General features: G+C 41.5%; 1 protein-coding gene across 1 annotated transcript in view; it reads left to right on the top strand.

Annotated features, from left to right (window-relative positions):
- CAPN8 (calpain 8) overlaps positions 1-14806 on the top strand; it is a 60045-nt gene that overhangs the window by 20467 nt on the left and 24772 nt on the right. The window contains exons 8-11 of the mRNA XM_089528339.1: positions 3360-3434; positions 7138-7298; positions 11064-11239; positions 14776-14787. Of these exons, the coding sequence (XP_089384465.1) occupies positions 3360-3434; positions 7138-7298; positions 11064-11239; positions 14776-14787 (424 nt within the window). The remainder of the gene's footprint in view (positions 1-3359; positions 3435-7137; positions 7299-11063; positions 11240-14775; positions 14788-14806) is intronic.

The raw sequence follows: 14806 nt of genomic DNA, 5'->3' as shown, positions 1-14806 counted from the left end.
CCACTGTATATAATGGTATTTGAGCATGCCTTCTCAGATTTTGGTGTCCACTGAGGATCCTGGTACCAAACCCCAGTGGATACCAAGAGTCCACTGTAATTTGTCTATTAATTCATTACAATTAATATTTATCCCCCTTCAAAGGATTTAAGGTTAGTATATGTGGGGTTAGTTTTATGTGTGGCATGGAATATGTGGAATTATTCTTATTGGGATTTTACTTATGTAGTGTGGTGTGTGTGTAGTTGGTGTGCTGTTTTTAATGCTTTTATTTTTTATTGAACTATGTTGTGGTTTTAACTGTTACAATACTGGTATTATTTAATCCTGTTTTAACTTTTGTAATTAATGTTTTAGTTGTGTCCTTTTTAAAATATTGTAAGCCACCTTGAGTTCCATTGTGGGAGAAATGTGGGATATATATCCAATAAATCAATAAACAAATAAAATATTCCATGTTAGCTTTCTAGAAACGCTGAGAAGTTGGTTAGGTCAAGATATGGTGACTAATTCATGGCCAGCTGGAGATTTTTTATGTCTCAGCAGACTTTGGACTAGTGTCTCGCTAGTTTAAATATCAAAGGGAATTGATTCCACGGCTACATGCAGTGTTCCACCTGTGAGATGCACAACTTCCATAGTCTTATGTATTTTAAGCATCTCAAGGTGGATATGATGTTCATACTACTTTGTTGAACATTATACTGGAAATGAGGGGGTGGGTTAGGGAACATTAATCTCTCTTGCATCTGCTTTGGTCATTTTTAAATAATATATGAAGTTCCTCTAAAATTAGATCACAAAAGATTAATAAATCAAATAGCAACTAATGGGAAGAAAGTAATATTAATAAAACAGTAGGGCTATTTATTACTGTGCACCTGGGTTTCCTTTATGTTTCTGTACCTGGATAGTACAAAGAAATTCACTGTTAATAAATTACATAGAAAGATTAATTGGCTCACAATCAAAGACATTTTTCTCAAGCATTATTAGCCACTAACAGTTGAACAGTTCAGAGTAAAAGCCTGAGCAGAGTAATTACCTCATTGATATGGAAGGTACCAACAGTCAGTGGTCCCATCTTTCTCCCACGGGTGGGATTCAAGCTGGCTTACAATAAAAAAGAGAGCCAGCATGGCGTAGTAGTTTGAGTATTGCACTACAACTCTGGAGACCAGGGTTCGATTTCCCTCTCAGCCATGAAATCCACTGGGTGACCTTGGGCAAGTCACATGCTCTTAGCTTCAGGAGAAGGCAATGCCAAACCTCCTCTGAAGAAATCTTGCTAAGAAAAGCCCATGATAGAATTGCCTGAGTGTCACCGTAAGTTGGAAATGACTTCAAGGTACACAACAGTAGTAGCAGCAGCAGCAACAAGAAATACATAAAATAAATAAAAGTATAAAATTTAAAACACAATTTAAAAATATCAGTAAAGAAAAATACTGGCCTGAACAGACAGGCCAAAATAAAGCTGCTTTGGGTCACTTTGGAGGTATGCTGTTTAAATGCTGCATGCATCCTAAGAGGCGGGAAGCCGCATCAAAGCCACGCTCCTGGCTTCTTAAGATGCATGTTTCATTTAAACAGCATACCTCCAAAGTGACCCAAAGCAGCTTTATTTTGGCCGGTCTGTACAGGCCCCACAGAACTTATTATTGAAAAGGTCCTTTCATGTCTTGCAATATCAGTTGTCAAAGGCTCACCTTAATAAAAAGATCCTTCGCTGCTGCAGAAAGGCAAGAGGAAGGGAGCCAGCCAAGGAGGGGAATGAGGGCTTTCCCCTTCCAAATAGGAATTCTGCCTCCCCCTGTGAAATTTTCCTTCAGTCACCGCATTTCTCACATAGCAGCAGTTTAAAATTTCATTTGGACATTTCGAAATACAGTCCAGGCATCCAAATAAAAGGGATAGGCGAAAGGAATGCAAACACAGGCAATATAAGAGTTCTAGATGTGAACAGTGGTAGACGTTTGGAGACCAACAGAAAATTTCACTGCAGAGGGGAGATAAATTGTTACTTGAGGGGGGCAATAACCTCATGTAAGCCACTTTCATAGCTATACACCTGGAGCTGTCCTGGCCTCCTTTGATGGAAAGCTCCAGATCCTGCATTTGCATTTGATGCTTCTCAGAAGGTGACAGGAGTCTATTGCATTGTGTATTTTTATTTTGACTATATTAACTTGTTTTAACATTTTAGAATTGTTTGTACATTGTTTAATTAACTGACTCTGCCATCTTTGAATCCCAGTTTTGGGGGAAAGACAGAGGATAGCTAAATTTCCTCCTCCTCCTCCTCAGCTGAAGGAACCAGATCATGTCTGATTTTGGAAGCTGAGGAGGGTCAGACCTGGTTAATAGCTAGAAGGGAGACCACCAGGGTATACCAAGTGTTGTTGGCTGTCTTCAGAGAAAGTCAATGGCAAAGCTCTTCTGCGTACTCATTGCCTAAGAGAAAACTGTGAAATTGACATAAGTTGACAGGCAGCTTGAAGACACATACCTGCGCTACAGCTACTAGAAATATTTTAATAAACAAGAAAAATTCCTAGTACCTCCTAGTAAAAAGGATGTTCCATATTTTCTGCTTCTATGTACTAGCATGCTAAACAGAGAAATGTCCTAGCCAAACTTGCCTCATACCATTCAGTTATTTCTTCCAAGTTATACAGAAAACATATGTGAAGCTTTCTGTGAAACTGTCATAAAACAGCGATTGAAATTCACAGCTAGAAAGGAAGGCATCACTTCAACCTGAATTAAAGTTGATTTCCTGCATAATAGTGGGCTGATTATTGGGGATGTGGTTCAAAGGAAGTCTTTAAAACAGTGGAAGTCTAATTCACCTGTGCTTTGTCAAAATCTCAATGGGCTGATCCCATACACTGCCAAACCTTTCATGAGTGCAGCTCTCCAGGGTAACTTTTCTGTACACCTTACATGAAATACATCATATGCAGCTGAACATTATTTTATTTTTTGTTCAAAAGTACAGTAAGCATGAACAAGCTGGCAAAAAGCATCAGTCTGGACTGGATCTACTGCATAATTTAATCATTTGGCCTCATACAGGTTTTGAAAACTAAATTCTAGTGTTTCCTTTTCCAATACAGGAGCTACAAAAAGAAAGAAAAAACTATAGGATTTAGATGGATCTTAATGATGCTATTTGTACATTTCATGGGCTGATTTGTTATCTATTTGGGTTTTTTTTTGTGAGGAGTCAAATAATTTCTTCTCCTTTGAGATTTTGCTGGTTTACATTTCACATAAATGTTGAGATGAACAGCTATTTTCCTCAAGAATAACACTTTGCTGCCTAATATATGAATTATTTTCTTGTATCTCTTCAGTGCTCCTGAATGGAATTATATTGACCCCAAACAAAAGGCTGCTCTGGATAAGCAAGCTGATGATGGGGAATTTTGGTGAGAAAATTTTCATCCTTAGTATACTTGGACAAAGGTGCTTTTAGAACTGTAGTTGTACACATAGATACCATTGAGTAGGAGTGTCCTGTTGGAACACATGACATCCTTGTTCCAGTTTAAAAATACTTCTTTTTGATGCCTGAAGGCTTTAAGACATTTTTAAAAAGACACAGACTCTTGGTCCCGCCCCCCCCCCCCCCCCGGTTTTTGGGAAGAACTGTTTTTATGGTGGAATTAGAGTAGGGGCAGTTTGTTGGGTGGTCATCTAATCATTCCCACCACTTAATGATAGCTCCCTTATTTGCATTGTTGTCTGGAAAAGGTAGTGTCACCTTTTTTTTTGGATTTGGTTTTTATATGCAAACATTTGCATACATACTATTGTACACATTTCACCTCCGTCTGCTCTACTGGCTTCTCTTTATAGAACAAGTGAGCATTTGGAATGAAGGGGTGGGGTGTGTGTGATATTTGATTAAAGGAATATGCCCCCCCCCCCCGCATCTGCTGCTATTGTCATCAGACATAAACCAATATGGTGAACACATGCACAGAGTAGAAATACCCTCTTGTGCTGATGTGGCTGTGTAATGGGGATCCCGTGTGGCTTTCCAAGATGATTTCATTTTGGATTAAAAGGTGTGTGTGGCAGGAAGTAAAGGGGTCAAACCAGGGCAGGGATTCCAGTGGAGCTGGAATTCAGCCCTTGTATAGATTCAGCTTAGATGTGATGCTGACATGTCAGTTGGCTTTGCATTTTGCTGGAGCTAGCCCAAGGCATGTGGCTGCCTGAGAAAAAGGCAATATGGCACCTCCTCCATCCTATGTATTATAATTAGCTAGTTGGCAAATGGATTTTATGTTATTAATCACCTGAGGGAAGCAGTTACTCATTTTAAAATTGCTCATAAGAGGAGTGGGGAAGTCTGGAACTTGTCCCAACTGTGTGGGGCATGGAGAGAGGGGGTTTAATGTTTTTCTTCATCACCATAATTCTGAAAAAAATCAGAAAAAAACTCCTATCAATGGGTGGTGTAAGCCCCAGGAGGAAAATGTTCACTGGCAATGTTGGGTGCCTGTGGGAGCTGATAGAAACTCTGTTGAGTGGGAATTTATTTAGGACTGTACTGGAGGAGGAAAGAATTAACTGTCTCCCCAATCCTGGTACACCTTTGTTCTCAGAAAAAACATAGCTCTGCTTCCAACACCTGCTACATTAGCAATTAGAAATGAAAGAGACAACAGCAAGGAACACATAATGGGGTCCAGAACATCTAATTTTGATAAAGAATAGACAAGGAAGCTTATATAGATGAGTTGCTGTTCCTATCTGGCAGGCAGTGTTCAGCATGGTAGATCACAACTTGTGCAGATTAAATGTGCATGTTTATCAGAGTTCGTTTACCCACCGATGAGTTAAACCAGTGATTCCCAAACTTTAGGCCTCCAGGTGTTTTTGACTTTAACTTCCAGAAGCTCTAGCCAGCTTGGCCAGTAGTCAGGTATTCCGAGAGCTGAAATACAAAACATCTGGAGGACCAAAGTTTGGGAAACACGGAGTTAGACTGACCATAATCTGACCTTGCACAGGGCAGCTTCCTGTGTCCCATTTATTTATTTAGTTATTTGAAATATTTATATCCAAAGATCTCTGGACAGTTTACAATTGAATCAATTTAAAATAATAAATAATGATGACAATTTTAAAAAGAGTAAAATTATGTTAAATCATCTATCAATTATACCAGACAATTTAAAACAAGTGAAAACAATCTAAAATAGTGTGACCCAGTAGCTTCACTAGAGTTGATGTCACCCCAGTATGGTAACTCATGATGTCACCGCAAGGCAGGCAGCCATCCCACAACTCCAATGAGTAGGAGCTGCTGGTGGATGGAGGGGTCCCACTTTGGTTGCCCATAGAGCAAAAACAGCAGCAGAAGGAGGCATGGACCAGGGCTCTCCATGAATCCTCTTGGGGATTCCCCCAAGCTTTACAGAAAGGAAGGAGAGAGGGGAGTGGAAGAGGAGGAGGATGCTGCCACCGCTGTTACAGCAGTTCCATTTGGCCTGATACCTGAATTGACCCCTGGCAGACAGTGTCAGGTGGGGAGAGAGCAGGAGGAGATGGAATGGTTGAATGAAAAGTGGTAGCAACTAGGGAGGGCCGCTGGTTTTTCACCCTCCCCCTGCCGACCACCTCATTGCCCTCCCCATCCTGGCCAGGTTGTCTGGCTTAGGGCCAGATTGAAACTTCAGGGATCCAGGTTCAGTCTCAAGATCTAAGGCTCCCCGCTCCTGAAAAAGAATCTAATCTAACCCATTGAGAACTATGATTATTAGATGGAAGAGGTGATATGATAGCCCTGTTTAAATGTTTGAAGAGGTGTCATATTGAGGATGGAGCAAGCTTGTTTTCTGCTGCTCCAGAGAAAAGGACCTGGAGCAATAGTAATAATAAAATGTTTTATTTATGTTTCCCCGCCTCTCCCATTGGATCGAAGCGGGGTTACTGACTAAGTAAAAGCAAAAGCTGTTTACCTCAAAATTCAATTAAAAGCAGCTAAAAACAATAAAATATCCAACATCAGACAATAACAATGGCATCAACAAGCAAGCAATGGATTCTAACTACAGGAAAAGAGATTCCAACTCAACATTAGGAAGATCTTCCTGACAGTGAGAGCTGTTGAACAGTGGAATACACTCCCTCAGAGAATGGGGGAGTCTCCTTCTTTGCAGGTCTTTAAATAGAGGCTGGATGGCCTTTTGCCAGGGGTGCTCTGATTGAGAGTTCCTGCATGGCAGGGCGTTAGACTGGTTGACCTTGTGGTCTCTTCCAACTCTAGAATTCTATGGCGGGTTACAGAACGCCCGTTTGGGGCGGTCTGCACCCGCCCCTTTCCCCGATGTATCGGGGCCTCAGTGGCTAGACCGGCAGCCACTGAGGCCCCGATCCGCAGCTTTCCGGGTTGCGGGGAAGCAGCAAAAGGCTGCTTCCCCGCAGCCTGGAAAGGAGTGTCCTTGGGGCTTCAAGCCCCAAGGACACCCTGCGGTGGCGGGGACGAGAAGAAAGGGGCCGCTTGGCCCCTTTCTCCTTTGCGCCGCTGGGCGCAGCCGTGTGAAGGCTGCGCCCAGCGGCGCAAACCAGGAAGGAGCTCCGAAACGGAGCTCCTTCCTGCTCCGCGCTAAGGGCACCCTAAGCGCCCTGGCGCGGAGCGACGACATCATGTCTGCGCCGCCCTGTATAGAGGCGGCGCGGTCGTGACGTCGTCATGGCAGCGGCCGCGTGGAACAGCCGCGGCCGTGTGGAACACTGCCCCTTCCTAACCCTAGTACGCGCTCCACACATACTATATGGCCCGTCTGTAACGGGCCTATGATACTAATGTAATGACTCAATAGGAGCCTAGCTTATGTTTTCAATCCATGGGTCAGGTAGAGACATAGAGCACTGCACCGCAAGGTATATCCAACTAGTGCTTGAACCCACTGATTTTAAGAAGACTGATTGCTGATAATTTCTTGTCTGCAAAGGAAAGAAGTAGATTCCTAGAAACCTTCATGGTTTGTAATGCCAGGTAATTCTGTTGGCCCCATGACTGTCTGCTGCCTTGGCAGAAAATAAATCAATGGCAAGTGGGTATGGCTGTGTTCCAGATTCAATAACCATTCTTTTATTCTCTTTCTGTGGTGGCAGGATGTCCTTCTCGGATTTTCAAAGGCAGTTTACAAGGCTTGAAATCTGCAACTTGACTCCTGACACACTAATAAGCAGCCACCTTCATAAGTGGGGCATGACATTGTTCAACGGAAACTGGCGACGGGGCTCTACAGCTGGGGGATGCCAGAATTATCCAGGTATAATATTTCCAGGGAGAAAGAAACCACTGCCAGAGCTTGGAAAAGTTACTTTTTTGTACTCCAGCTCTTAGTATCTCCTATGAAGCATGCCACCTGGGTGATCCTAGACATTGTGGTCCAAAAAAAGTAACTTTTTCAAGCTCTGTTCAGTATTAGTGATTCCAAAGACAGTTTTTGCATTGGAGGGTTACTTGTGGATGTTTTCTATTGTATCTCAAGGCTGGCCTCATTTTAATTATTTATTTAGTTGATTTCTGTAGCAGCCTTCTCCCTAAACTCAAGTTAGTTCATGGCAAGATTAATTAAAAAGGTAAAGTAAAAAACTAAATAAAACAACAACTCTGCACATGTTGTAAAATACAATAAAACTAATTATAGCATTAAAGTACAATTTAAAAGCACATCAAAACCTCTTCTTCAGAATGCAAACAAATTGCCAAAAGGCTACAAGGTATGGTACAGGTGGGGTAGTTTGCATGTGTTTTTCTGCCGGAGTTTGAATACAAAAAAGTTCCCACTATTACCTATAGCAAAGTGCAAAATTCTCAAAGCCAGCCAAGTTTTTTGGCATGCAAAGCAGAAAATCCCATGCACCTCCCCTGCTGACTGATAAAAGTAATATGGTGATTAAAAAAGCAAAAGCCTAACGGTTTGACAATTAGTTCACTACATTTGGAAGCAGGCCAAAAATCTGAAGTCAGAAGGTCCTCTTACAAAGCTTCACTGAGTTGAACCGAGAAGCATTAAGGGGTAAGAAATGCTGAATGTTCCATTCAAGGAACATACTATTGTGCTGTTTTAATTACATCTTCTGGATTTGAAAAGATATGCATTCATTCTCTGGGTCCTGTGCTATTCATATTTGTTTGGATGTAAGACCTATTGTGTTCCACGAAACTTATTTCTTCATATTTAATAATATTTTTTGAAAGATTCATAAGTCATTCTATAGCAACTAGCTTTCATGGAAATGCACATTGAAGTGTTACTGTATAAGCTTGCAGACCAAAAAATGTGATCAATAACAAGGTGGTAGTAATAGAAGATTCATGATCAAAGATAAAACTGAACTATGATTCATAACTGGGTGTACACACTTGCATCTTTACATATTCCTTATTACTGGGGACTATAATGACTTCTTAAAGTCCAAATTTCCAGTGTAAAATTCCACTTTATCATGTTCATATTGCTATTCCAGTTGCTTTTTATATTTGTTTTCATTTATCACTGTTATTTCTTTTTAACTTGTATTTATAAATCTCATTCCATCTGCACTATGGCATAACTGCAATAAATGTATACTGTGCAATTGTATACATCAACAGACTATTGAATCAGTTTTATTTTCGTTTGTCTAGTGCTAAATGACTTTTAAATCTATTGCTGTTTGGGGCTTCAGTTGTAACCTGTAATTAAAATGAATAGCAAGTGCAGTTTGGGTTAATTAAACACTTTTAAAAAATGACTTTGAGTAGGAAAATAGATTTGCTGCAGGGTAATAAAACCATTGTAAGAACCATTCTTGAAAATTATAAGTTCTATAGCATTTAATCTTACTATAATAATGAAAGCTTGCAAGCTCCGGCTGTGTCTGCATGGGCCAAAATACTCTGGGAGTAATCCAGAGTATTCTGGCCTCGAAGCCGCCGTGACTTCCCCCCATTAGGTGGGCACTCCAGAGCAATGTCAGGCAGCTGTTCACACATGCATCCTGTTGTACTGCCTGCCAGTGGCATTGTGTGTTGACCCTTCTGAAGCCGAAAACAAGGTGCCCAGTATCTATCATATAGCTGAGCACCTCTTTCTGTTCTCAGAGGAAGTGACTTGTGCCAGCAGTGGATGTGGCATCACAGTGGGACATGTTGGAAGCAGCCTTTCAGTGTCATTTTAGAGAGTTCCAGATCTTCCCAGAAGATGTAGAGCAGTGGTTTCCAAACTGTTGTCATCCAGATGTTTTGGACTTCAGCTACCAGAATTTCTGACTGTTGACCAAGCTGGCTGGGGGCTGGGGCTTCTGGGAAATGAAGTCCACCTTTGAGGTGAATTGAAAGACAGAAGTTGGTAGCATTGAAGTTTTGTAGACTTGACAACATTTTTACAAAAATCAACAAAACAGTGCTGCAAACCATTAAAAGCATGTCACAGCCGCTTCCTTAAAGCCTACTGGAATAAGGTTTTTACTTCCTGGGTGAAGGAAGATAATGAAGGAGCTGTTCTAGCCTTGCTAGGGAGTGAGTTTCAAAGTCTAGGAGAAGCCACCAAGAAGGCTTCCTTTCCTTGTTCCCACCAAATGAGTCTGAGATGGTAGTGGACAGAGAGAAGGGCCTCTCCCAAACATCTTAGAGTTTGAACATACATTTTCCATGCCAGAAACAGAATGCACATAAAACCAGTCTTTTTTGGAGAATTAAAAATCTACCAACTACCCTGAGATTCCAGAATATATTGCTCTAAAATCCATTTTGTAATTTATCACCCGACTCTCTTAACTGTAATGTTCTAGAATGAAGAAGAAAACAGAACCAGGAGCTTCATGGATAGGCAGAAGGACCAGCCCTGGCCTTTTCCTTCACTTATATAGGTTAAAGATTATCAGCCATCCCTCCATGGAAAGGAAGAATGCTACCATTGAAGACATGATTGTATTGAGAGTACTAGTGCTGCCATAGCTTTAACTCTGGCCAAATAGCTTCAAGAGTTTAGAAACTTTTTTGGATTGCAGTTCTCAGGATTCCCAAGGCAGCATGAACAATAGGTATGCTGGCTGGTGTATTCCTGGAACTGTAGTTGAAAAAGGTAATGTTTCCAAACTTTGGGTAGCTTGGCATGATTAGATAAGGATTCCATGGGACTTCCTCTGTTCACAATGCACAGAGATCACCGAGGCACCTTCGAGACTCCTTGAAATCTACAACCTTCTCTGTCCATATCTTTCACCTGTCTTATTGATAGCCATTTTGCTCATACCTCAGTATCAAAAATGGTTCAGGTAGGCTGCACAGCTACTGTATATTCCACTCTATCTCTCAGAACCTATTAAATCACATTTGTATGTAATGCACAAACGGGAATAAGTAGCAACCTATTTGCTTTTTAACTGTTCACAGTACAGTAAGTGATCTATTATTGGTTTATTTTGGTTGTATCTGCACTGCATAAATAATCCAGGTTGACACTGCTTTAACTGCCATGGCTCAATGCCATGGAATTCTGGGATTTGTAGTTTTGTGAGAGATTTGGCCTTCTCTGTCAGAGAACTCTGGTTCCACCACAATCTACAAATCCCAGGATACCATAACACTGAGCCATGGCAGTTGGTGTCAAACTGGATTATTTCTGCAGTGCAGATGCAACTTTATTTCTGGTTTTGGTTTAAGTTTTATTTCCAAACCAGATTTGAGAGTTGGATTTGTTCCCAGTAACCACCTTGCGGTGGGGGTTATAAATGACAAGTTTGTGCTAATGACCATGGCCTTTCTCAGCTGATTGTTACTCCCACCTGCAGTGTCTCTTAGTAGTTCTATTTGACATTACTACAATAAATATATAGCACAGCTTGGAGGGAAAAAAGATGAAGTATAGAATATATCACAGTAATGGAGAAATTGTACTGACTCAATGGGAATTAAATGGAATTGAATGGAAAGAGTTGTTCCCTGCCGCTCTAGCAATGGTGAATGTGGATGCATCCGCAGCAAAGAAATTATTCTTTCACTGCTCCTCACCCTCTGACTATGAGATATATTTTGGCCTTTGCAGCAACATACTGGACCAATCCACAGTTTAAAATCAGGCTGGATGAGCCAGATGATGACCATGAGGGAAGTGTGAGTGAACCATGTTGTACAGTGCTTCTGGGCTTGATGCAGAAGAATTGCAGGAGGCAGAAGAGGATGGGGGAGGACCTGCTGAGTATCGGCTACTCCCTTTATCAGGTATATGACTTCTTGCTCCTTACTTTCCTGCACCTGAACACCAGGATGGTCATGTTTTACCCTGAATGTCAGATATAATAGCAGGCAGGGAATTAGGCAGGTACACCAGTAGGTGTGGAGAGCCAGCATGATGTGTGGTTTGAGCGTTGAACTATGACTCTGGAGACCAGAGTTTGTATCCTGGCTCAGCCATGGAAACCCGTGGTGACTGTGGGCAAGCCACACTTTCTCGGCCTCAGAGGATGGCAATGGCAAGCACCCTCTGAAGAAACATGCCAGGAAAACCCCATGATAGGTTCGCCTTAGGGTCTTCCTAAGTTGGAAATGACTTGAAGGCACACAACGACAATAAATACCAGTACGTGTAGCTGTACCAGTAGTAGGTGGGGTTTGGCAGCTGGGGTGTGTGGTCAGGATGTCCCCTGAACATACAGGATGAGTGTCTTAGTTCTGGTCCTGGAGCACTGTCTGCCTCTATGATTTCCACCTCTGAACCTCCTCCTGTTTGTTCTGCAAGCCCTTCTGCTTGTGTATTCACTTCTATTTTTTCATTTCTGATGGTTGTCTGAGGCAGGTAGACTTCATCTCTACACTTAGGCTAATACACCATTAGCTGTTCTGTATTGTGGCACGCAACACTTCTGGCTGTGATTATTCCTGGTTTTTAATTCAGAATACTGTATCCCATGATTATACCTCTTGGTACAGCTGTTCCAGGTGGGATAGCAGTTCTTTGGATGTCAAACCTCTCTGAGGAATACAGTTTGAGATCTGGGTGGCTTCCATATAAACAGCTGCAGGAGGGATGGTTGCAAAAACCTCCAGCAACAGATCCACTGGTTAGACTTCCCTCTTTCACGTAAGCACTCACATGCACACTTCAGCACACAATCTCTCTCATGTGCACAGCTTCACTCACCCCCATTTATACACACACTCACATACTTTAACGGGGAGGACTGGTGCATGGGAACATGCCTTGCCCTTGAAGTTGTGTTCCATGCCAGTCTCCACTCAACCATCTGGCATCCTTTGAAGAATGTGATTTTCATGGAGAAGTTGTTGTAAAGGGATGTCTCATTCTTGGTGTGATTTTTCACATCATGGGCACACTCCCCTAAACCTTCTGCTCAGCTCTTCAGCTGGATGTGAAGAGCACAGTTTGCACAGGGGAGAGGAAATGCAAGAAGAGTAATTTTTTGGTGCTATCTTTTCTAAGAAAACTGTATTCTTGGACAAATAAGCAGCTGAGCATTGGCTTTGGGGGAGCCACTTTGCAGAAGGATTTGATGGAAGCACTGGCAACATTGGGAAGGGGGAAGTTGGAAGTTTGTTGTTGTTGACTGCCACCAAAGCAACCTCCGAGGCATCCTATCATCAACAGCTCTGCTCAGGTCCTGCAGACTCGGTGTAGCCTCTTGTCTCACAGGAGAATGCAGCCCCACCATCAGGTAGTGCTATTGGGGGGAAGTTTTGAGCCAGTAACTTGGGCATCTGTGTGAACCACACTGAAGGCTTCTGGGGGAATCTATGTGCGCTGAAGGCAATGAGTTACCAGCCACATGCACCCTAGAACTTTGGCCTCTGTTTATTTTGTACAAACTCCCAGAACTCACAGGCCACTGATCATGGTGGCTAGGTCTTCTGGGAGTTGAAGTCAGAAACATCTGGGAGCAGGGCAATGGTAAAGAACTATTTTCTATATGCCATACTACCAATAGGAATTTTATTTCTCTTTCCCCATTTCTCTATTGGATTAGAGCTGAGTGGTGGAATAGATGCTGCAGCCACTTAAGATTCTTGGTTAGAGAGCAGTTGCCTGTCCAGATAGGAAGCATTAAAATAAATGGACCAGTGATCTTAATCTGTAGAAGACAGATGAATAAATCCATAAAGAAGGGTAAACCTGATTCCACATGCTAAATCTCTCTAGAGTTTTTTCCTCAAAGGTCAGCTGTAAAATAGCTGAAGAATACTAAGCCAAAGGCAGGCTGACACAAATAGGTATATTCCCGACTGTTACCAAAAGGGTGACATGGTTGTATCCTACAGTCAGAGACATAAAACGGTTACTTTTTTGGCAACAACTCATGGAATCTCGTAGTTAGCATGTTATGGTGGATTGTGGGAATAACCTTTCTGATCTCTGGTCTTCCATATAATAATATGTCTTATTTCACCATTCTCTTTTAAATTGTACATAGTTTAGAAATAAAAATGAGTCAAGTGTTATGAGTGATCAGGATTAATGTCAGAGACAAAGAAGTGATCTTTAACAGATGAATTTTAATAAGAAAAATTATTTAAAGAAACCAAAACCTGATTGCATACTTCTCTAATTATTCAAAGATATGGCCATGTTAGTCTGTAGAATCATATGTAGAGAGATCTTGTAGCACCTTTGAGACCAAGGTTCAAAACACACTGGAGAAATAATCCAGTTTGAGACCTCTTTCATTGCCCTGGTTCAGTGCTAGTGAATCCTGGGAACTGGAGCTTATTGTGGCACCAGAGCTCTCCCAGACAGAGAAGGCTAAATGTCTCACAAAAATACAGCTCCCAGAATCCCCTAGCGTTGAGCCAGGGCAGTTAAAGCAGTCTCAAATTGGATTATTTCTGCAGTGTGTTTGGGCCCCAACTATAAAGAAGTTGATAGCATGACCTTTTGTAGACTTCAGTCTACTTCCTCAGATGCTTTTGGTGGAGTGGAAGCCAGGAACAGACACAGACATACACACACACACACACATATATATGCCATAGATATCTCTAATTATGATTGTGTTATTGACTTAGCATATAAATATAGTTGGATTTACACAAAGTGTTAATGACTATTTAATTTTGAAGGTGGGTAATCTATATGCATCTTGCCACCTGAAAAGCTGTTGGGCACTTGCCAACTTGCTAAACCTCTAATTCTTACTTTCATATGATATTGTGAGAAAAAGGAGAGAAAAATATGAAACTGGGCAGACTGTGAAGATCCAGGGCCAGGTGTGGGAAGAGGGCTGGAGTAATTTTTCAAAAGTTTATTGCATTATTTTCTCTAACAACACAATGCCAGATTCCGTACAAAGTTTGGAAATGGCATGCTCTCTGTTCAGATGATTCACAATATTAAGAAAAATCTGATCAGAGGTAAAAGGAGATTAAACAAAAGCTTAGTAAGGAACTGCTCTCAGAACTATTCATTTCCTCTGGCTTTACAACCGTCTTCCCTAGCAAATTAACAAATATGCACATTTATTAGTTTTTACTAGTGCTTGAGAATAGTAGATTGTAAAGCAGTGGAAAGAATTCAAGATACTCTTTGACACAGGATTTAAAAATCAGCCTCAAATGACTGCATTGTTTAACTGGAGTAGAGATATTGTAGAGAAAACTTTGTAAAGGGCCCCAAACCCCCAATGTAGTAGTTGTTAGTCATAAAAGACCCACTGCTCAAATATCATGATGGTTAGCTGACTCATACAACTGTATGTGAAAAATATATGGTTGCCCTTTCTCATCGGGGCCCTTTCTGTCTCTTGCAGGTTCCAAAAGAGGTATATAAATGCTGAAAAT

The sequence above is a fragment of the Sceloporus occidentalis genome, unplaced genomic scaffold, assembly GCF_023333645.1.
Source record: "Sceloporus occidentalis isolate IW3139 unplaced genomic scaffold, rSceOcc1.0.p SCAF_6, whole genome shotgun sequence".
In the NCBI taxonomy this organism is placed as follows: domain Eukaryota; kingdom Metazoa; phylum Chordata; class Lepidosauria; order Squamata; family Phrynosomatidae; genus Sceloporus; species Sceloporus occidentalis.
Note: the sequence above shows the minus strand (reverse complement) of the source record. Positions and strands in the feature narration are given on the sequence as shown.